We start from the raw sequence: 23,017 nt of genomic DNA, 5'->3' as shown, positions 1-23,017 counted from the left end.
GCCCCTACTCTATCTCTGATTGGCTAACCCTATCCCTAACCTTAACCAACCTAACCAACGGAGGCAACGAGTACTAGCCAATCAGAGGCAGAGTTCCCGGAAAACGGGTACGAAAAAATCACTCGTCCGGGCCACAGCAATTTTGCTATCTGGGATCTAAACGTCGATGGTGTCATTATTCTACAACCATTACACTGTGCAATCAACATTTACTACATAATTATAAGTTAAAGAAAAAAAAATTCTACTGTCGCTTTAATGTGATTTTATTTCGGCAACTGGGTTGATGAGGAAATACTTCCGGTTAATATTGGAGCGACTGGATGGCCGGAGCAGTTGGGCGGAGCGTCAAACATGGCCGCGGACTGGGTTACTGTGAAGTTGCTCTCATGAAGGCTAAAGAGTGTCTGTATCTGTATCAACAAAGCGTCTGTATCTGACGGCACACTGTGGAGGGAAACCATACAGTGACCAAAAAGAAAAAATGCGCTCACACAACGCAGCAACAAGCCTACCAATGACACGCCATTCTATCGCTGCCCAGCAACAGCAGAAAGGCGCGCCACTTCTTTCAGACTAAATCAATAGAGGCCCCGCCCCCCGGGAAGAGGCGCCCAAACGAGTCACGATTCGGCGCCAAAGATTAAAACAATGGCGGGGCCAGTTCGCAGAGCATTCCGGACGGGATATTCACAATTTGTCTTTACACTCAGCGAGGAAGGTAAGCTTATTTGGTTTGAAGCAGTGTTTTCGTTTTTTACTTTTACTGTAAGTTTTCGCAAATTTAGTGTAAACTACTAATAAGACCCGTTAGCCCCTAGCTAGCTAACGGGTCTGACCCTTTAGCCGAGCGGTTAGTGATGTCGCCTTGTGGTGCAATACACCCCGTAACGAATCCCGCACCGGGCAAGAAAATAACCGGTTACATTGGTGGCAGCGGTGGGATCCGGAAGTGTGCAGATCCTCAGAAGTCTCTTCGGAGCGCGGGAAGAACAAGCGCGAGGCCGCGCTTCCGGGCGAGGGTGACGACTGTAAACTACTAATAAGACACATTAACGAGTCTGACCCTTCAGCCGAGCGGTTAGTGATGTCGCCTTGTGGTGCAGTACGGCCCGTATCGAATCCAGCACCGGGCAAAAAAGTAACCGATTATATTAGCTTCCCCATACTACCCGATGCCCTATGCCGCCTATGAACAAAAAGATACGGTATCGTTATCTTAAATTTTGTAATTGGAGGTAGGTCTGGTACCGACTGTACGTTTTCAATGGAGTGGCTAACTACGTCTTATCTACATCACATCCTGACTGGACGTTTAACACTGACATTGTAAAACTGAGGCCAACACCGGTTCAACAGAGCTAAAGTTAGCTCGTCTCAGGCACGTTCTTAGCCAACCAACGTCCCAGAAAAGCAAGCTGACACAGAAACACTTCGAAGCTTTTATCTAAAGAGTCATTTGTCTGAGCAGGTTAAAGGTGATAGAACACGTCTTACTCGCTTCTCTGTTGATGGAGTTTCTGTGAAATCCGACCTCAAATGAAACCACATGGACAATACCCAGTGACATAATACGAGGGAGAGGCTGAGAGAGGATTGGGGGGGGGGGCAGAAAAAATATTGACAGTTTTCTTACAAACGAAGATTATAATGTGAATCTAAAAACATTAAAACTCTTTAACATCTTACAACAGTGTATATTTTTAGATGCACTCACAAACATTTATAGAGGGGTCACAACCCCCCTACAAATCTTCACAGATGGTACAGCTTAAACGTGAGAAATGCCAGTGAGTTAGAAGCCAGGGTCGTGAGGCGCCGCACGACTAAAACCAGAAATCTGTGGCGGTGGAAGGGGACTCTACAGAGGCAAAGCACCGATCACACTTTCCGCCGGAGGCTGTAGCATACTTATGAACGAAGAAAAGGGAGAGATGATGTCCAGATGAAAGTTTTATAAATAGAGGCTGTCGCTGAATTCAATTTGGATGACTGAGTCTCTGCGCTTGCCAAGGAGGTGCAGTAACATCCGTGGACATGGAGCTGTCGCGTTTACAGCTGTTTCTCCTGGAAAAGGATCTGAGCGTACACTGTGTCTGGGCAGGAGCCAGCGGGGTCGGGGCCCGAGGAGGCCGGGGGATCGGGCCTGGGTCTCACCAGCTCTAGCTCGGCGTAGGTCAGATTGTCCTCCTCCGACGCCCGCGGCTGGAGGAAGTAGGAGAGGGAACATAAACATAGGCAGGAGAATAGACGAGAGGATTCGAGCATAAACAGTTGAGCCTATCATTCAGGAAAAGAAACGTAAATACGGATTACATTTGTCCTGCGAGTGCTTTTTTTTTTAGGTCCGTACATAACAAAAAATAATCCCCAGTCAATGTGGGGAGTATTCTTCCTCTACCAACAGCCTTTCTGTGAACATATTGTAACGTGCATGGATAAGAAGACACGCTCGCTCGCGGGTCTGACCCTTTAGTCGAGCGGTTAGCGATGCCTCCTGCGGTGCGGGCGAGACGGGTTCGCTTCCCGGCCGCGGCAGTTCCTGTGGTTGCGTTGTCCCCCGAATTCGCTACAATATCTTGTTTTCTGAGTGTTTCTTAATTGTTTATAGGCTTTGTGGAACCCCTGTTTGATTTAGTAGGAAAGCATTCGGTACAATAGGCATCCTATTCAACAACCTCGGGTCCCACAGGAAGCACCGATCGAGTCAAACGCTTCATGCAAGACGATTTAACCGTATTCACTTTCCAGCAAATCAAATCCGAAGAATTACCAGCCAATTAGAGAGCTTTACTTTAATACAGATGAATACAAGCGGTAGTATTATTGTAAATCCTTGGTCTTAATATGACTTATCGAGCTATAATTTTACGACACCTTTAATCTAAGTATGAAAACAGCAGTGGATTCTAAATAATTTTTTTGGACAAGCAATAAAGTTTAATAGCATTACCAGCCTCATGACTCCATAAAGAGACAGTAATAAACTTCTGTAGATGATCGAGCAGTGTTGTGAGCAAAATTCCGTCTTGCGTGCGTCTCAGTGACTCAAGTGTATAGATCAGAAAACTGATCTTTAATTGCAAACATTAAATAAATTGGAACAAAAAGAAAGATTTAACCCAGACCAGAGTTCCCACACATCCCAGGAAACCTGGAAATCTATACTGTCATGGAAAAACACCTGGGAATGATAAAAATGATCGAATGTTCTGGAAATGTGATTGAGGCCATGGAAAATTGTAAAAGATTTTAAAATCGTCTTTTTACCTGCTGAGATGTCACCTCAGTGCTTGAGGTTCGGGCAGAATGTTGTGTAACCAAACCAACTAAAATAATAATCCATCCATCCATTATCCAAACCGCTTATCCTGCTCAGGGTCGCTGGAGACTATCCCAAAAAGTCATTGGGCGGGAAGACACCCTGGACAGGCCGGCAGTCCATCACAGGACCGACACACAAACATACATTCATTCGCACCTAGGGACACTTTAGTACGGCCGATTCACCTGACCTACATGTCTTTGGACTGTGGGAGGAAACTGGAGCCCTCGGAGGAGACTCGCGCAGAACATACAAACGCCACACAGAGGACGACCCACTAAGGTTGGACAACCCCGGGGCTCGAACCCAGGACCTTTTTGCAGTGAAGTGACCGCGCTAACCACTGCGCCACCATGCCGCCTTGATTGAAAAACATCTTTTTCAAAATCTTGAAGGGATTGCCTGTTTCGCAATTTCTTTTCCAAAACCATTTTGATTAATTAAGTAACATACATGTTGAAATGCCCCCTACTCCAACACGTTTTTTCATTTGGCACTAAAGTGAAATTTAGTAAAAATGAAGAAAAACCCTATACTGTGATTGGTGCGCCAAAATTTGGACTGTATATCCAAGCAAAAGCAATCGAAAATGTCCTTGGAAAGTCCTGGAAAAGGATGGAATGGAAAATGCAGCAAACGAGCTTTGCCGTGGGTCATAATTGGCCGATAGTGTGATCAGGTGGGTGAGGTGAAAAGACCAAGAGCAATCAGTCTCACCGTTGCAGAACTCTTAAGTTGAGCCTTTAATCTTCTGGGCTTCTGAGGTTTCTGTTTAACAACGGGTGCTGGAAAACAGAACAGAAACTGGGATCAGCAGAAAGTAGTTTGGAAGAACAGACCCGGAACCTCGACGTCACGTTTTAAGTCGATTTCATTTTACACAACCGGCTTCGAATGAAACCAGTAGTGGTTCTAGAGATTTTTTCCTGGGGTGGCAAAGGGGTGGCAAGACTGTGTCCCAGAGGTGGCAACTGCCACCCCTGTTGCCACCCTGTAGATCCGCGCCTGTGAGGGGGAGGGGGGATTCTAAATCGGCGACTTCTGTTTGAGATGAGTTTGGTGCGGCTCTCATTGACCTTCACCATGCATGTACATAAAATATACTTTAAAAACGTATTATCTGATTTATAAATGGGGTGGCAACAGGGGTGGCAAGACTGTGTCCCAGAGGTGGCAGCTGCCACCCCTTGCCACCCTGTAGATCCGCCCCTGAATGAAACTGAAGATGTTTAATTCTCCTTGATTTTGGATTGTTTCCCCCACGCGGGTTTTAATTCTGCCTCTGGCCCCCGAGAGGGGGCAGGACAAAACAACACTGACAGAGGGATTTTTATTCGAACACAGCGGCAAGTTTCATCCTCGAGTAGATTTGAAACGTTGCATTCAAGTCTCGGCTTCGTCTGCGCCACATGCCGCAGCTGTGCCTTTAGTATTTCATCTCCACGAGGAGTCACGCAGCATTTGTCGTTTTCGGGCCACGTCAGACCTTGAAGATGCTGCTGCTACGTGGATGCAGACTACCACGTGCCTCCTCCGATACATGTGGAGTCGCCAGCCGCTTCTTTTCACCTGACAGTGAGGAGTTTCACCAGGGGGACGTAGCGCGTGGGAGGGTCACGCTATTCCCCCCAAGTCCCCTTCCCTCCCGAACAGGCGCCCCGACCCGACCAGACCGGAGGAGGTGCTAGTGCAGCGACCAGGACACACGCCCACATCCGGCTTCCCACCCGCAGACACGGCCAATTAGGGACGCCCGACCAAGCCGGAGGTAACACAGGGATTCGAACCGACGATCCCCGTGTTGGTACGCAACGGAATAGACCGCCACGCCACCCGGACACCCCTCTCACGTCAAATAGTTAACCCTTCAACTTGCAGGCCATTTGTTACACAGAGATAACTTGGGAACTTAAAAATAGGTGTAATTTAATGATGGTGATTGGTAATTACTGAATAAGTGTAAAATAGGGGCTTCTCTTCATCTCTGGTTCGCTCCCTTGTCATCATCATGTGCCGTTGACGTGATGCTGTTGTCCACTACGGTTGTGTTACTTAGCAGGACATTCAATATTCACCCTCTATTCAAGCTTAACAGATAATTTTGATAATAACGTTTGGGTTTTTTTGTTCTATGTTAAAATTTGCTTGCTGTTTTTTCTATGTAAATATAAACATCGATTTCATATCTGTATATACAATATGTTGACTGTAAAATTTCAATAAAAAAGTCATTAAAAAAAGTTTCACAGTTAATTACCATTTATCGCTGCGACACAAAGGATTCAAAATACGTGTATTTGGCACAATGAGATTTGTGAATTTATCCCATGCAGCGATTGATGTATATTATACTTAGCAGCACATTATGAAAAGGAAGAAAACTAGAATTATAGAAAAGCCCCTATTATATCCACGTTTTACTTAGTAATTACCAGTTGCCGTTGTTCAATTACATCTATTTTAGTCATATAATACTTGGTTATTGCTGCAGAATGAATGGCCTGTGATTCAAAGTGCCCTAGAAGTCCCGTTCCCTGCTTGTATAATGATGAATTAATACCATCTTAAGACAGAGATGAACATTATAATAACAATTCCATTACAATTGCAATGCATTTGTATTCCAGCACGTTGTAATAACAATTTACCTTTAGGGGGTATGTCTGGTGGCGGCTCCTCTGGTATTTTAGGCGTGGATGGGGTTAATTTCCTGTCAGGTTTTCGTCTGGTTTTTTTCCTGGGTGCTCTGGGAGAGGAGCCAGAGGAGCTGACGGAGCTAGTCACAGTCTCTCCTGAGCTGTAAACAGAGCCGAGGATTACCAATTTACTACTCAGCCTACAGCTACTGTAGCACTGAGGCAGCTCGTTGATGAGTTTCTTACCTGCTTTCTGGGCACTTCACCAGGATGTAACTGGCTGCGGAGAGTGATTTAAGAATCAGAAGCTGAGACACTAGTATATTGATCTGAGGAATTAGGCAGCGTGAAACAACGTGCGTGTACCTTTGAGCCTGTGTCTGCTGTGAATGTACTGGCAAGTCAGAACTAGCGAGAAGAAGAAGATGGTCAGAAGGCCCAGCGAGCAGATCAGCGCCACACACAGATAGACGTCTAGAGAGAAGAGAAAGACAGACATGTCCAGCTGACAGATGGACAGACAGGTTGACAAGACATGTCCAGCCGAAGCATCAGGAGCAGTCAGGTCATTTTTTTTGAGACATCCATTCATTAGCCAAGCCGCTTATCCTGCTCTCAGGGTCGCGGGGATGCTGGAGCCTATCCCAGCAGTCATTGAGTGGCAGGCGGGGAGACACCCTGGACAGGCCACTAGGCCATCACAGGGCCGACACACACATTCACACCTAGGGACACTTTAGTACGGCCGATTCACCTGACCTACATGTCTTTGGACTGTGAGAGGAAAGCGGGGCACCTGGAGGAAACCCACGCAGACACGGGGAGAACATGCAAACTCCACACAGAGGACGACCCGGGACGACCCCCCAGGTTGGACTACTCTGGGGTTCGAACCCAGGACCTTCTTGCTGTGAGGCGCCTGCTAACCCCTGCGCCACCTTGGCCCAGTTAAAAATCTCAATTAAAATAGGGGCAAGTTCATATGCACAATTTTTCAGGGTAGCAGACACCAGATCAGGGCCAGCAGCCTTCCTACTGTTTTTCAAAATGAAATAAAGGCAAACGAACAGTACCTGCAAACAAGTGCCACACTCCCTCGCTGCTGCTTTCCTCATGGGTAAAGTGCACTGTGGAGAAACAGTTGCCTTAAAGAGTGAGCAAACAGCACAGCAATAGAGTGCACAATGTCAAGGGCAGAACAAGTCAGCCTCATTCATGTATCTTTTTAAAATGACTGTTGTCTGAGGCCCTTGACCCAATACAGCAGACACTCTCAGTGGTTTCTAGAAATATCCAAACCGCTGTCATACAGAGTCTAACCACGGACATACGTGCGCGCACACACACACACACACACACACACACACAGGCATGGCTATATCTAAATCCTGGACAATGTGAGGCTGTAGAGTGCTCCCCTACGCCCTATGTACATCTATAGGTACTTTTTAAGTAGTCCCTATATACATTTTCTTTTCATTATTAACATTGGCTGTTTCCTTAGTGGACTTAGTTGAGTAGTGCCAAAGATGGGGCTTTTGAGTAGTGTCTGAAGAGCGTGAACAGAAATTCCTCCGCGTTTAACCCATCCTAGCTGTGTAGCTAGGAGCAGTGGGCAGCCACCATGCAGCACCCGGGGACCAACTCCAGTTCGTCTTTCCATTGCCTTGCTCAGGGGCACTGACGGTAACATTAACCATAACGTGCATGTCTTTCTGATGGTGGGGGAAACTGGAACACCCGGAGAAAACCCACCGCAGACACGGGGAGAACATGCAAACTCCATACAGAGAACAACCTGGGATGACCCCCAGGGTTGGACAGCCCCAAGGTTCGAACCCAGGGCCTTCTTGCTGTGAGGTGACAGCGCTAACCACTGCACCACCCTCTGCCCCCCCAATAATGAGTTTCTAACATGTCTTTTTAACACATAATGATTGACACAACAATTAAAAAGATAAACCAGCAGCACTGATGGTTTGTGAGGGGCATGTAGGAATAACATCATATGTTCACAGAGCAGTTTCATGTCAGACAAGTGCTTTGCAACTTAGCTGGCATGGCGCCGCTTCAAGTTTGAGCCGTCTGGCTTTGGTTTGAATCACAGAGACACGCTGCAAACAGGCAGTGTGTGTGCATGTGTGTGTTTGTGTGCATTGTTGACTTGGCATGTCCTTGTCTACTACACTGAAGTGTATGCACCGGTATACTGTGGTATACTGATTTCGGTATACTGCATTGGCCACGTGTGGTGACCAAACGTATCAGTCACACATCTCTATGTTTGCAGATTAAAATGCTATTTCTAATATTTTCCTCTTTATCTAGGAAGATTAGCATTTTATTTGATCACTGTTAAGTGGGGAGAAAGCCACAGTAGAGTTTATGAAGTGATGTGTGTTCTGCTTCAGCTCTGATGATAAGACTGGCTTCAGGATAACATACTGTTTTTGTTGCATCTCATTTCTGGAGTAAGCCCCAAAGTATGTGCCTTGTCCTGGAACATGTTACTCAGAAGTGAAGAATTTATACCACCAGGAAAGTAGCAACAGCAGCGTAGGAAAGGGAGTCCATTTGTTGACCTGGTGTGTCAACTATAAGAGTCTCAGACGTCTGTTGAGGCGGTGTAAAGAGTTGACTTGTTTTGACAACGTGAACATTGATATCTGCTCAAGGAGACCACAAGTCTGACCTTCTTCATGTTTTGGTTTAACGACATGCTTGACTCCACATCTGATGAGTACACTCTACTGGACGTTAACAGATTGACACACTGAATGCTGTCAGACAGCCATCATCTTACATGCTACCCAGCACAGGGTTCCCCAATTAGTTTTCCCCAAGGGCCAAATCATGTCATGCATGCCAAGCCAAGGGCCAAAACATCCGGGGGGGGGGGGGTGTTTCCACTGTGCACGCAAAAGTTGTTTTATGTGCAGACGTTGTTGCTACTATTATGATTATTATTATTATTAGTGGTAGTGGTGGTGGTGGTGGTGGTAGTAGTATAATTTAGGTCTGGGATTCTTAAAGCCTGTGTTGAGGGTCACGCAAGAAAGAAAATGCACTCTTGAAAATAAACAAGTCCAAAACCAGCTATTTAGTTATGGACAAATGGACAAAAATATATGGATGTTCATTCAACAGTCAGTGCATGGGAGACATGAGAGCGACGAGATGAGGCAATCCTTCTGATGTCGGGCCTGTATCCTGTTGTGGCAAGCCTGAGGCACTGGCCAAGATGTGCATTGGAGAGTTTTGTTTCTTGCCTGGTTCTTGATAGAGTTCATTGAAGAAAACGATGACTCACGTGTATACGTGGAGGGGAAACTTGTGAGTGGCAGCATTGCAATAGCTCTCGTGTTTTTGAATCGAGCTTAGGGAACCATGTTGATCCAAAAGTCACTCACCCCAACATCCTTCTGTTGTGGTTTGAGCAAATCAGATGTTCCTATCGCCAAGATCTACATCTGAAGAGTTGCCTCCTCTGTGGAAGGTACCAGCCTTTTGGCCTCTGCAGTCCACTGGCCACCAGCCAAAACGGAGAACGGCTGTCTCAGGAAGAAGAGGATGTTACTGAGAGTTTAGGGGAGCTTTCAAATCATTCCTTGACGTTTTCTGCCAGGCTCGTCATGAAATCGTCCATTGCTGGATCCTCCCGCATTTCATTCTTCTCGCAATGCTCCCACAGATGTGGAAAGTGCAACTTGTTCCTGTGAATGTCTGTTTAAAAGGTTCAGCTTTGAACGGAAAGATTCAACCGCCTCGCACATGTCCGCAACAGTGTGTTCTTGCCTTGTAATTGCAGGTTAAGGTGCTTTAGATGAGAGATGATGTCACACAAAAGAATAACATACGCCATCACCTTAAAGTCACTTAAAGACCTCTGATATTGTTGGACTTTTTGGCTCCACAGTCTGAATAAAAATGACACAAGCTCATCGCACAGGTCGCACACCCTCTCCAACACACGGCCTTTGCTCAGCCAGTGAACATCCTAATGCTGCAAAAGATCCCTGTGTTCTGTTGACATTTCCTCCAGCAATATCCTGAAAAGGTGATGTTGTAGATGTTGTAGACTAGAACTCTTGCCAACAAAATGTACCAGCCTCGTCACAGTTTCCATCACCTCTTTCATTTCCCCACACAGTTTAGCACACAACACTGATTTGTGAGTAATGCAATGAAATGCTAAGAGTGCTGGGTTAGCAGCGACAAGCCTGCTTACCAAGCCCTTGTGTTGTCCCACCATTAACGGAGCCCCATTGGTGAAAATGGACACAATTTTGCTCACATCCAAGCCGTTCTTCTCAAAGAACTGTGTTAATTCATTAAAGACGAGTTCCCCAGTTGTGCACCCAGGCAGAGGTAGTAAACAAAGTAGCTCTCCCTGAAAGGTCTTCCCATCAAAACATCTTGCAAACACAGATAGCTGATCAATATCGGTTCAGTCACAGGACGAGTCTATGGCTAGTGATGTGGCTTCTGCCTTCTTCAAATCGGTGAGTAGATTGGAAAAACACTCCTCTGCTACAGGTTCTACTCTTCTTGTTGCCACGTTAGACGACAATGGCACCTGCGCCAACAGCTCCACAACCGTTTTCTTGTTTTTTCAGCAGGCCTTAAACTTCGCCAACCGTATCAGTTGCACGCGTTTTAATCAACTCAGCATCAGTGAATGGCTTCTTAGCTTTACCAAGGCTCCATGACACATGCAATGGTGCAGCTGTTGCACTCTCTCGTGCCGAAGTTGATTTACAGATAGTAGAAACGGAGTGCTTGTGTGACGTTATCATATTTGCTATGTTGTTGTTTTTTTGCGGTGATCTGACTTTGTAGGCTAGTTGGCATTAAAACTGGCAGCATGCACCGTGTTGAAGTGGCGCTTAAGATTATCTGATTTGCAGACGGTCTCCATGCATATCGAGCATGTCGGTTTGGCATTGACGTGGTCCTCGCCAATAAAACAAAATAAATAAATAAAATGAAATAAAATAAACAACATAAAACAAAACTGATCAGTCCAGTCAGATTTAAACTGACAGTTTTCCTGGTCGACTTTCCGCTTTTTCACACAGGCCATGTTTTTCGTTTAGGACAGTTATTTATTTATTCATTCATTCATTTATTTTTGGGATTCCCCCCCCCCTTTTTCTCCCCAATGGCATTTGGCCAATTACCCCACTATTCCGAGCCGTCCCGGTCGCTGCTCTACCCCCCCCCCCCCCGCCGATCCGGGGAGGGCTGCAGACTACCACATGCCTCCTCCGATACATGTGGAGTCGCCAGCCGCTTCTTTTCACCTGACAGTGAGGAGTTTCACCAGGGGGATGTAGCGCGTGGGAGGATCACGCTATTCTCCCCAGTCCCCCCCACCCACCAACAGGTGCCCCGACCGACCAGAGGAGGCGCTAGTGCAGCGACCAGGACACATCCGGTTTCCCACCCGCAGACATGGCCAATTGTGTCTGTAGAGACGCCCGACCAAGCCGGAGGTAGCACGGAGACTCGATCTGGCGATCCCCGTGTTGGTAGGCAAGACCGCCATGCCAGCCAGACGTCTAGGACAGTTATTTATCTGTGACTTAGCTGAGTGGCTCTGTCTAGGCAAGGGTTGTCGAGAGCGCGGAGTACGTCTTACGTCTATGCATGCTCTACGGCATAGGTCAAGTGTACGGCGTGGGCTGAGGTCAAAATAAAGTAGAGCAGCACGCACTTTATTTCGCATATTGTGACAGGTGCATTAGTGCCAGTGTGTCGGCGCGGGCCAGACATTTGGCTCTCGTGGGCCAGACCTGGCCTGCGGGCCACTCGTTGGGGTTCAGGGCCCTAACAGATGTGTGCGCTCTACCAGATGCCAAACAAGGTTTTGCGACCACGCACAGGAAGCAGAGAAATGTCAAGTACATTTTAAGATCTGTCTTTTTCCCCTGCGTTCAGCAGTCATTATACACACAAACACGACTGTCCTCCAAAAACCACAACTTGGCAGGGAAAGGTACAACTGGACCTTGACCAGGCTCTTTAAATGCAGCTCGGTTTCTGTTTGCTGCGCAGACGACTCTGAAAGAGGAGCACCTGACAGTAGAAGCAAACCTAAAGCACAGAATGCCAAAGTATGGCTGTTATGGCTATGAGGGAGTACACTGAAACTGATCACTGCTGTTTCAGATGCATCAGAGCGGGGCTGTCTCAGTCGAGCATGGTCTTTGCTCTGGGATCTCCACACAGGGGGTTCCACGGATCACAATTCCAACTTTCTTTCTCCGTCGTCTGCCCGCATCGTCTCAACTCTTGTGTTTATGTGGTCAATGCATGTCAGAGATGCCTGAGGTTGAGTGGCTTCCTCCGTGGGACATTGCCCTGGATATAGGGCAGGGCGTTGTCGTCGTCTTGTACGAATTTGTATCCCAGATTTTGGCTTTTTAGAGTTGCACCCAGCAAAATAGATTTGAGCAATTACAGGTGTTCTTTGTGTTAGTGGAGATACCATGTATGTGTCTGTTGTCTTTCCAGAGATTTTTATACTCGGTGGTCTGGTGTGGTTCCGTATTTGAAAGACAAGCTCTCTGCAGATCAAACTGTCACATTTGAACATTTACATTAGAGAAAGGATAGTGTTTCAGCCAGCAAAACCGCTTTATCCAACCTCTAGCTCTGCTTTTACAAGACTACGCCAAAGCGGAAGTGCTCAGAGAAGAAAATGCATTCATCCACCAAGTTTGGTTGTGCTGCTCGTTGACGAATCCTGCTAAGGCCTCGAGAGAAACAAAAAGAGCCTCAGATGCAACCGAGTTCTGGAGTCAGTTTCATCCTGAGGGTCGCATTTAAACAGAACCAGGATGCTGATGTCATGTTGTCCGGAGTCTCTGCAGATGAAGCCAACTCGGGACCAGCTCACCTTTGGCTTCTCGAGCTCAAACAGAGTTATATTGTTGAGTGCGGTTTGGCCGTGTGAGCTCATTGTTTTGAGATGGAAATGCCAGAGGACTGGGGTCAGGCTCAAACACAGACAGGCACTTCTTACAGCAAATGGCCCAGTAGGAGATGGGGGGGGGAGGATACGTGCTCGGTATTTCTTTTAACAAAAAGCCCTGTTTTCAAAACTTTCGCTTTCCCTTCTATTTTGCCTCTCGTTCCATTTCTGGATGACATTCAGGAGACGGCATACCCCAGCCGAGGGTGTGTAAGGCTGCAGTCTAGTTGGGGATTCCTCGGGAAAGCACACAGAGGGGTTGCCAGAGTAAATGTTTTCAATGAATTAATACCAGAAATCCGATTTTCTCTGGGTTGGCCATTGCCCAGACCGTGCCTTTCGTCACCAGCAAGAGATGTGCAGTGGACACGTCTCCTTAATGCTCTGTTTAACTGGTGTTGACAGACTGTCCTTAGGATTGAAGACCTTTCTTTAACCAGACAAGGGTACAGTGTCATAAATGCAAAGATGCACAGCACCTTTTTGCAAAATTGTCTGTTCTGTTCTTAAAGAGTTGTACATTTTTATTGCTTTTCAGTGCTTTTGCCGCCCGTTGTCTCCTGCATGTACACACAAAGTCAACCACTCTCACACAGACACACACATTAAACAATACTCCCCCCCCTCCCTTTTTGTCCCCACTTGTATCTGGCTAATTACTCCTCTCTTCCGAGCCATCCAGGTCGCTGCTCCACCCCCTCTGCTGATCCGGGGAGGGCTGCAGACTACCACATGCCTCCTCCCATACATGTGGAGTCGCCAGCCGCTTCTTTTCACCTGACAGTGAGGGGTTTCACCAGGGGGACGTAGCGTGTGGGAGGATCACGCTATTCCCCCCCGCACAGGAGCCCCGACTGACCAGAGGGGGCGCTAGTGCAGCGACCAGGAGCCGATCCGGGGAGGGCTGCAGACTACCACATGCCTCCTCCCATACATGTGGAGTCCCCAGCCGCTTCTTTTCACCTGACAGTGAGGGGTTTCACCAGGGGGACGTAGCGTGTGGGAGGATCACGCTATTCCCCCCGCACAGGAGCCCCGACTGACCAGAGGGGGCGCTAGTGCAGCGACCAGGAGCCGATCCGGGGAGGGCTGCAGACTACCACATGCCTCCTCCCATACATGTGGAGTCGCCAGCCGCTTCTTTTCCCCTGACAGTGAGGGGTTTCCCCAGGGGGACGTAGCGTGTGGGAGGATCACGCTATTCCCCCCGCACAGGAGCCCCGACTGACCAGAGGGGGCGCTAGTGCAGCGACCAGGAGCCGATCCGGGGAGGGCTGCAGACTACCACATGCCTCCTCCCATACATGTGGAGTCGCCAGCCGCTTCGTTTCACCTGACAGTGAGGAGTTTCACCAGTGGGGACGTAGCGTGTGGGAGGATCACGCTATTCCCCCCCAGTTCCCCGTCCCCCCCAAACAGGTACCCCGACCGACCAGAGGAGCCAGCGACCAGGACACATACCCACATCCGGCTTCCCACCCCGCAGACATGACCAATTGTGTCTGTAGGGACGCCCGACCAAGCCGGAGGCAACACCGGGATTTGAACCGATGATCCCCGTGTTGGTAGGCAGTGGAATAGACCATCACGTTACCCGAATCCCCCACATTAAACAATACTTAACAGTGGTTATGTAACTTTGTGAGCAGAACAATACAAGATTAGTGTTTTAAATTTGTAACTGGAAGTGGACCTAATACCGACTCCACATTTTCAGCTGAGTAGCGAATGTTACATATTATTTGCATCATATCCTTATCGGACACTTAACATTGTAAAGTAGATGCTTTTGCAGCGGTTCAATCCCAGATAGCAAAGTTGCTGTGGCCCGGACCCGTCCCACACCCAACACTTCATCCGGCCCACATACCACGTGGAATGGTGGCACTTGGGCGGTTCGCTCCTGTTTGCCAGATCTGGGCCAGAACCAAGCCATAGCAATGTCGCATGTGCCACATATTTGCCAAAGGTGGCCCGTATTTGTTTTGTGATATTTGGGCCATGTTCACCATTTACCACACGGGTCACTTCAGGTTCACATCCAGATTACATGTTGCCCAGAGCACCACATCTTTGCCAAAAAAGGCCCACATTTGATTCGGCACATTTGAGCCATATTTGCTATTATACATTTGGGCCACTTCAGGCTCACATCCATTTTGTCAGGACCAGAAGAAGGCCACCAGTGCCACATCATTGCCTGAAGTGGCCCACATCCAGATGCTATCTGGGGATGGAGCTAAATTTAACGCCTATGAATCATGTTTCCAACTAACCAACCACCCAGAAAAACAAGCGGACACATCAGAAACTACGGATGAGGATTGGGGCCACATGTGAGAATTTATTGGCACTCCCAGATAAAAGGGATATTCTCCTGCAAAATATCAGCTCATGAGCTCGCCCAGAATGTCGACGCCTTCACCTGGCTGCAATCACTGCTGCCATGACCACTGAAAGGTCTGGGCATCAGTGACCACCAACTCTAAGAAGACGCTAATAATTTTCACTAAATGCATGTGGCTATTAGCGTTGGTGTTTGTGGATTGGACTTTTTTTTGGCAATGAGGCTGTTTTGCATAGAAAGGTGCCAGTTCCATGCCGAATGTGAGCACCGAGAGGCTATTTGCTTGGCAGCGCAGGTAGGGGTGCATTTCACCCTTTGCAGTTGCTTTGAGAATTACATGCTTTCTTTTTGTCTTATTTGTGTGTTTTGTCACAGAGTGATTGTTATTCATCCATCCATCCATCCATCCATCCATCCATCCATCCATCCATCCATCCATCCATCCAAGTCGCTTATCCCAATTGGGGTCGCGGGATGCTGGAGCCTATCCCAGCAGTATTTGGTGGCAGGCGGGTAGACACTCTGGACAGGCCGCCAGGCCATCACAGGGCTGATACACACACACACACACACACACACACACACACACACACACACACACACACACACACACACACACACACACACACACACACACACACACACACACACACCTAGAGACAATTTAGTATGGCAATTTCACCTGATCTACATGTCTTTGGACTGTGGGAGGAAACCGGAGCACCCAAGGGGAACATGCAAACTCCTCACAGGACGACCTGGGATGACCCCCCCCCCCCCAAAAAAAGAAGGTTGGACAACTCCGGGTTTCGAACCCAGGACCTTGCTGTGAGGCGACCGCGCTCAAATTTGGCGGGGTTAAACCGTCGATTTCATGGGTTTGGGCGGGGTTAAACAGGGTTGGGGTAGGGGATGGGTGGTTGGGATTAAATGCTCGACATTGAGCCCCGCCCCATTCTGCAGGCTGCAGCCAGAAAGTCCTCCAAGCTGATCACTCAGTCGCGCTAATGTGATTGCGCAGTCCGTCAGGGACATCCGCCTTTGTAGAGCTGGCCCGCCAGCCGGTCCCGCCAAAAAGAAACGACACAATTTTAGACATGACAACAGGGTAGAGAAAGACGGAAAGGTCTACGATTCCAGCTACATTCTCTCTTTTAACCTTGTCGTTGGGCTGACTTTACACAGGGGGACTTTCACGCAACTAGTCGCAGGTCGCAGATTTCGTGCAACCTAATTTCCGTGCAACTCGACAGTTACACAAAGCAGCTAATCAGACTACACGATATGTTTGTCTTTCACGATGGTCACAATGTCAGACTAAGCAATCACAGTGCCATAAATCCTTGCCGTGTCTTGGCCGGGAGACTGGCAACACTTCAGGTATGACCCCGACCAATCATCGTACGCTGCCTTGCACGATCTTGTGCGAGTTCATGGGACGTTGGGGAGGAGGGTCAAGAAATTCTCAGTCATGGCCACAGAAACGCTATGTGGAAAAGAAGAAAGAAAGAAACAACGATTGTGGACGCTGTTGTGGCTAGTGCTAGTGTCCAGTGCTACTGGGGAACAGGGGCGGATCTACAGGGTGGCAAGGGGTGGCAGCTGCCACCTCTGGGACACAGTCTTGCCACCCCTTTGCCACCCCAGGAAAAAATCTCTAGATCCACCACTGCTGGGGAATGATAACCTAGTGTAAACTACTAAAAAAGACTCACTGACCGATTGCCAGGGGGTCAGCCCCTTTGGTCGACGTCGCCGCGTGGTGTAGTACAACCCTGGTTCGAATCCCGCAGCCGGCGGATATTTGCTCGCTTACATTGGTGGCAGCGGTGGTATCCGGAAGCGTGCCGATCCTAATAAGTCTCTTCGGATCGCGGCAATGAAGAAGCGCGACGGCGCGCTTCCGGGAGAAGGTGACTGCTGTAAATTTCTAAAAATACTCACTGGCCGATCGCCAAGGGGTCGTCCTAGCTCGACCAAAGGGGCTGATGTCGCCTCGTGGTGCAGTACAACCCTGGTCCGAATCCCGCAGCGGGCAGAAATATGCTCGGGAACACTAGTGTAACCGGTTATTTTCTTGCCCGGTGCGGGATTCGATACGGGGTGTACTGCACCACGAGGCGACATCATTAACCGCTCGGCTAAAGGCTTAGACCCGTTAGCTAGCTAGGGGCTAACGTGTCTTATTAGTAGTTTGCACTAGTATATTTCCGCCCGGTTATATATATATATTGTAACGTGCATGGATAAGAAGACACGCTGGCCGCTGGCTCGACCCTTTAGTCTAGCGGTTAGCGATGTCTCCTGCGGTGCGGGCGATACAGGTTCGCTTCCCGGCCGCGGCAGTTCCTGTGGTTGCGTTGTCCCCCCGAATTCGCTACATTGGTGTCAGAAGTGGGATGGAGCGACCGTAAGGCCATCGGAAGCGTTTGCGCCCTGAGGCGTGAAGGAGCTGATATGCTTTTAAGCGCGGGGACGAGGCAACACGGGGATTCGAACCGCCGACCCCCGTGTTGGTAGGCAACGGAATAGACCTATACGCTACCCGGGCGCCAGCAGCGTCCCTCTTTCTCTTTGCCTTGTTTACATATTTGCGCCAGACAGCACTCTGTCATCCTATTGGTCAACGACAAGGAACACGTTATAGGAGATGTCAAGACTAGGCAGAAAAATATCAAACATTCTGACGTGCTGGACTTTTCGTCGGGGTGTCGTGGGGCGTCCCAGATGCCCCGTCACTGTTCTTTGATTATGTCACACTACACGCGGTTAAGATGCCCGTTCGTCATTCCCGACGTTCGTAATTGACCTTTCGCAAAGTCCCGCCCCCCTTAGTTACTGTTGCTATGCCCGTCAAGCGTTTCAGAACTACCCAGGAAGTAGCCGGAAAACACCAAAAACATGAAGGAAGAAATCAGCGCATTGTGTGGGTAAAAGTAACAGTAATGATACGTTAGCTGTATTAGCTATCAATAATAGCTAGTAGCTAGCTTAGCTTGGAGCAGACAGGTGTTGTTGTTGATTCTGGATGGATTAAGCTGGCCATGGGGTCTGCTATACTGCCAAATCTATTGCCCACATTGTGCTTCTTGCGTTCTGGGTTTCGGGAAGGGAAAGAAAATGACACCCCCTCCAAACTTTTCAGATATCTAGTATCCGATATGCAGGTCCCATAGGCACACCGTTTCAGCATGTTGTTCTGTGTTTGAAAGCTTGACGGACCGTTGCTAAGGTAAGATTGGACAAGCACCGTTCTGGGGCGGTACTTTGCGAAAGGTCAATTGGGTCCGTGTGATGTCTTGAGTTGATGCAGTTGGAGGACAGTAGGGGGAGCTAGAGGACAAGATAGGATGTAAGTGACTGTAAGTGGGGAGAAGGAGTATGACGTGGGTTGTTCAAGTAAAGAAGCGTATACCAACAGACGGGTGTCTTCGAGTGGTCCCTTAGAAACACAACAGTCCGACCCTCTAAATTTGTCTGCGATGACAAAAATTGTGTCAGAATGGGGCTGAATTTGTGTAGTCTGGTCCCGGCTTAACTCGACAGTTACACAAAGCAACTAAGAAATAATCAAAGGCGTGTGCAACACAGTTTTAAAAAAAATAGTTATTCCTTTAGATGGTCGGATAACTTATGGAGCATGCTAGATTTGCACGCGCCAGAAGTTGGTCCACCCCAAGGATTGGGTCCCCCGGCACAAACAGAGCAATATAGTGTACGTGGTTAAGTGCCAGGAGGATCGCTGTGACTTGTACATTGGGGAAACTAAACAGACACTGGCCAAGAAGATGACTCAACACAGAAGAGTTAACACGTCAGGCCAGGACTCCACAGTCTACACCATCTACAGGCCAGTGGCCACTCTTTCAAGGATGAGGATGTGCACTGGTTTGAACGGGGAGTCAAAGAGGCCATCGATGTGAAGAGGGAACGACCATCCCTGAACCGAGGGGGGGGGGGGGCTTAAGAGTACATCTGTTGTCATCTTACAATGCTGTGATTGCAAACGTCCCCAAATCCTCTGTGCATAGTACACATGGCCGTTGAAACTCTAGTTAATGGCCACGCCCATATTTGCATATGAAACTGTTGGTTTCGCTCGTCATGCAACTGTATCGTACTGTATTGTTTATAAGGGTGGGGATACCTGCAGTCAGTTTACAGGGGTGGGCAAGCTTATTCAGAAAGGGCCGGTGTGGGTGGAGGTTTTTGTTCCGACTAAGCAGTTACACACCTGTGTCTCCTAATCAGGCTCCTTGGCAAAGACTGTCCTGGCTGATTTGTGGGATCAGGTGTGTAACTGCTTGGTTGAAACAAAAACCTCCACCCACACCGGCCCTTTCTGGATAAGATTCCCCACCCCTGGAAGAGGTCACCTAGTTGAGTGATGAAACGTACCCGTCGGTAAACGTTGTATCCAGATGGACTGATTCAACCTTCTTTGATTTTATGTTTTAATTTGTGTCGTTTTTGAGCAAGTTGTGTCATTTGTTTCTTCTTCTGAAAAGCTGTCTTGATAAAGAGAGCGATCACACTTGTGTGTGTGTGTGTGTGTGTGTGTGTGTGTGTGGAGGCACATTGTTCAGTCACCTATGAGTTGGGCGGAGCTGGAGCCGTTGGACAGTGCCCTCCAGGTGTTCCTGTGTCGGTAGATCTCCTGGACTCGGCAGGTGTAGGAGCCCTGGTCCCTCCCTGTCACGTTGAGGATCCACAGCCGGTAAATCTCGACCTCCTTCTCCTCATAGAGACAGAACTTAGGCTGGGAGAAACTGCGGGTGTAGTTCCCGTACGTCTTCATTTTCTTGATGCCCAGCTTGACGATGAGGAGCTCCGAGGGCCGGGGCGCTGGTGGCGGCGGGGACGGTGGAGGTGGCGGAGGTGGAGGCGGGAGAGTGGGAGCAGCAGCGGGAGGAGGCGGAGGAGAGAAGAACCAGCGGAGGACGAGAACGCTGCTGTTCCTCTTCCTCTGGGACACCAGGCAGGACAGGGTCAAGTTGTCGCTTTCCGTTACCATGACGACGGGCCGAGGGGTCACCGTCACGTTCAGGGCGTCGCACACCTCTGTTTGTAAAAGACGAACACAGCTCTGTTGACCCTTTTTCCTTCTTTATGGTGTTTTCTGCTTGTCTGTATGAATATATTTATATCATTGCAACTTTTTATGCTTTTATTTATTTATCTATCCCCCCCCCCCCCCCATTTTTCTCCCCAACTGTATCCGGCCAATTACCCCACTCTTCCGAGCCGTCCCGGTCGCTGCTCCACCCCCTCTGCCGATCCGGGGAGGGCTGCAGACTACCACACGCCTCCTCCCATACATGTGGAGTCGCCAGCCGCTTCTTTTCACCTGACAGTGAGGAGTTTCACCAGGGGGACGTAGCGCGTGGGAGGATCACGCTATCCCCCCCCCTCCCCCCCGAACAGGCGCCAGTGCAGCGACCAGGACACATACCCACATCCGGCTTCCCACCCGCAGACACGGCCAATTGTGTCTGTAGGGACGCCCGACCAAGTTGGAAGTACCACAGGGATTCGAACCGGCGATCCCCGTGTTGGTGGGCAACGGAGTAGACCACTATGCTACCCGGACGCCCCCTACTTTCAATGCTTTTGTGAGGCCCTTTGTGTATATATAGCACTTCCAAACACACGGATAGGACGTTTTACTTCCTCACTTACTTAATAACACATATCCAGTCATGCACACACACACACACACACACACACACACACACACACACACACACACACACACACACACACGCACGCACACACACACACGCTTCAGTCCAGTTTGTGCGAGGCGTGATCTCGGTAGAGTCTCCACGTCATGTTAACCCCTATTTTCAAAAAAAAAAAAAACCCATCAAGAGTCAGAAACTGTAGTCATCTGCCCTATATGGAAAATGCCTCCTGTGCAAGAGTTCATTTCTTCAAGATGTTTGATATCCTGCCAATTAAGCATAATTGTAGCATTTAGACAAAGTGGGCTTGTACGCACACACCCTCAACCGCTGCTCTTCTGCAGCTCCGCAGCGTTTACGCCGCACAAAGGGGGAGAAAAGGCGGAATGTCGTCAGGTTGTCAGATGAGTTTGGTATCTAGTCACTGGAAAGCACAGGAGGGCAGTGCTTTTAGAGGAGGAGGGGGGGGGCCTTCTGGGTCTTGAGGCGGATTTTTTTTTTTTGGCCTTTTATTTGGTCTCTGCCACCTGGATCGGGTCTCCTGGAGCAGAAACAACGCCTGGACACAACATGGCCGATCAGAGGGGCTCGGCAGGTGGGAGACATTTGTCTCTTAGCGCAGCGCACCCCGGCTCAGAGGAAGAGGACCAGATAACAGGGACCATCTGGGCTCCAACGCCGCTTCGCTCTTGTTTATGTGCGTCGGGCAAAAAAAATCTCCTTCAGCGTGCAGTTTCACGTGACGTTTCTATCGAAGGCAGCAAAGGGAGTTAGGGATTCAAACACAAAACTCAGCGGACAAACCCCCCCACCACCCCCCCCCCCAACTGATGGACGCAGAAGGTCCTGTCCACAAACGTCAGAGGACACTTGACACAAACCAACACGTTAAGAGCGCGAGTCACACTCAGCTTTTCTCTCGCCGGCAAAAAATCCTGAGTCGACTCCGCATTTCATTCGTACCTGTGTTGACTTGACCCCGAGTCCAGTATTAAACTGTAAAGTACACACTCGGAGATTGCTCCCCTCGGCTTACAGCAGTTGTTGCGCAGAAAAGGGATCATTAGCAATAACGTGGGTGTTGATTCTTTCTCATTTTCTCTCCTTTTGGTTGTCTTTCTTTGCAAGCAGTGGGGGGGGGGGGGTGGAGGTGGACTTACCTGTGAGCAGAGCCTTAGTCAGGACAAGGATCACTATAGCGAAGTACATTTTCCTCAGTCAGTGGATCCATAAACTCAGACAACTCTACACAGCACTCGCACAAGCAGCCACATTCAAAACACTGCCCTCGCCACCGGAGTCCTTGCCCACCATTGACTCCTCTCCCCTTTCTCCTCCTTGCTGTGTGTAATAAGAAACAGTAAACGCTCTGTTCCCACTTAGAAACACCCACTATACCCTCTCCCAGTACTCCTTCTCCTCCTCTCCTCTCCCCCCCCTCTCTCTCTCTCTCTCTCTCTCGCTCTCTCTCTCTCTCGCTCGCTGTCCTGCAAAACGTAGGAAATGTCATTTCCTGTGTTCCTGTGAGGAGTCTTGGATTGAAGCCCAGAACTCTGGAGCACTGGTCAAATCCCATGGTTTTGTGTGTGTGTGTGTGTGTCTGTGAGAAAGAGAAATTTGTGTATACTTATGAGATGCCCACAATAAAAAGGTTGAACACAGAATCCCCCTTTGTCCACAGCCTCCGAGACGCAACGAGAACCTGCACATCCCCGAGTGGCTCTCGAGCTCGTGCTCGTGCTCGTCTCCCTGCAGAATCTCTCAATGAACCCTTTACCAGGAGGCCGATGACCGCAAAAGTGAGCACGGTGAGTGTGTTCCTGCATGTGCAGTGCGTGTGTAACTGTGTCTGCATGTGAACACGCATGCATGCGATTGTGTAATTGTGTGTGTGTGTTGTGTATCTATGTAATTGTGTGTGTTGTGTATCTATGTAATTGTGTGTGTTGTGTATCTATGTAATTGTGTGTGTTGTGTATGTATGTAATTGTGTGTGTTGTGTATCTATGTAATTGTGTGTGTGTGCGCATGTGTACGCACTTGCACTTT

General features: G+C 48.8%; 1 protein-coding gene across 1 annotated transcript; it reads right to left on the bottom strand.

The window, feature by feature from the left end:
• Positions 1-1,394: 1,394 nt before the first annotated feature.
• On the bottom strand, positions 1,395-22,294 carry vstm4a (V-set and transmembrane domain containing 4a). The gene is made up of 8 exons (XM_056292183.1): positions 22,129-22,294; positions 19,875-20,345; positions 7,035-7,088; positions 6,328-6,435; positions 6,208-6,241; positions 5,974-6,122; positions 4,043-4,110; positions 1,395-2,205 (listed from the first exon to the last, which is right to left on the bottom strand). Exons 1-8 carry the CDS (start codon positions 22,175-22,177, stop codon positions 2,053-2,055), a joined length of 1,086 nt encoding a protein of 361 aa, XP_056148158.1. The 5' UTR covers positions 22,178-22,294; the 3' UTR covers positions 1,395-2,052.
• Between the last annotated feature and the right edge of the window lie 723 nt (positions 22,295-23,017).

The sequence above is a fragment of the Lampris incognitus genome, chromosome 13 (assembly GCF_029633865.1).
Source record: "Lampris incognitus isolate fLamInc1 chromosome 13, fLamInc1.hap2, whole genome shotgun sequence".
Classification (NCBI taxonomy): Eukaryota; Metazoa; Chordata; class Actinopteri; order Lampriformes; family Lampridae; genus Lampris; species Lampris incognitus.
Note: the sequence above shows the minus strand (reverse complement) of the source record. Positions and strands in the feature narration are given on the sequence as shown.

Excerpts from the sequence above, each read along its gene's own strand:
- vstm4a (XM_056292183.1), bottom strand. The coding sequence starts at position 22,177 with ATGTACTTCGCTATAGTGATCCTTGTCCTGACTAAGGCTCTGCTCACA. Across the intron at positions 6,123-6,207 it reads GTGAAGTGCCCAGAAAGCAG|CTCAGGAGAGACTGTGACTA; the intron begins GTAAGAAACTCA and ends CTCTGTTTACAG. Across the intron at positions 2,206-4,042 it reads AACTTAAGAGTTCTGCAACG|CCGCGGGCGTCGGAGGAGGA; the intron begins GTGAGACTGATT and ends TACTTCCTCCAG.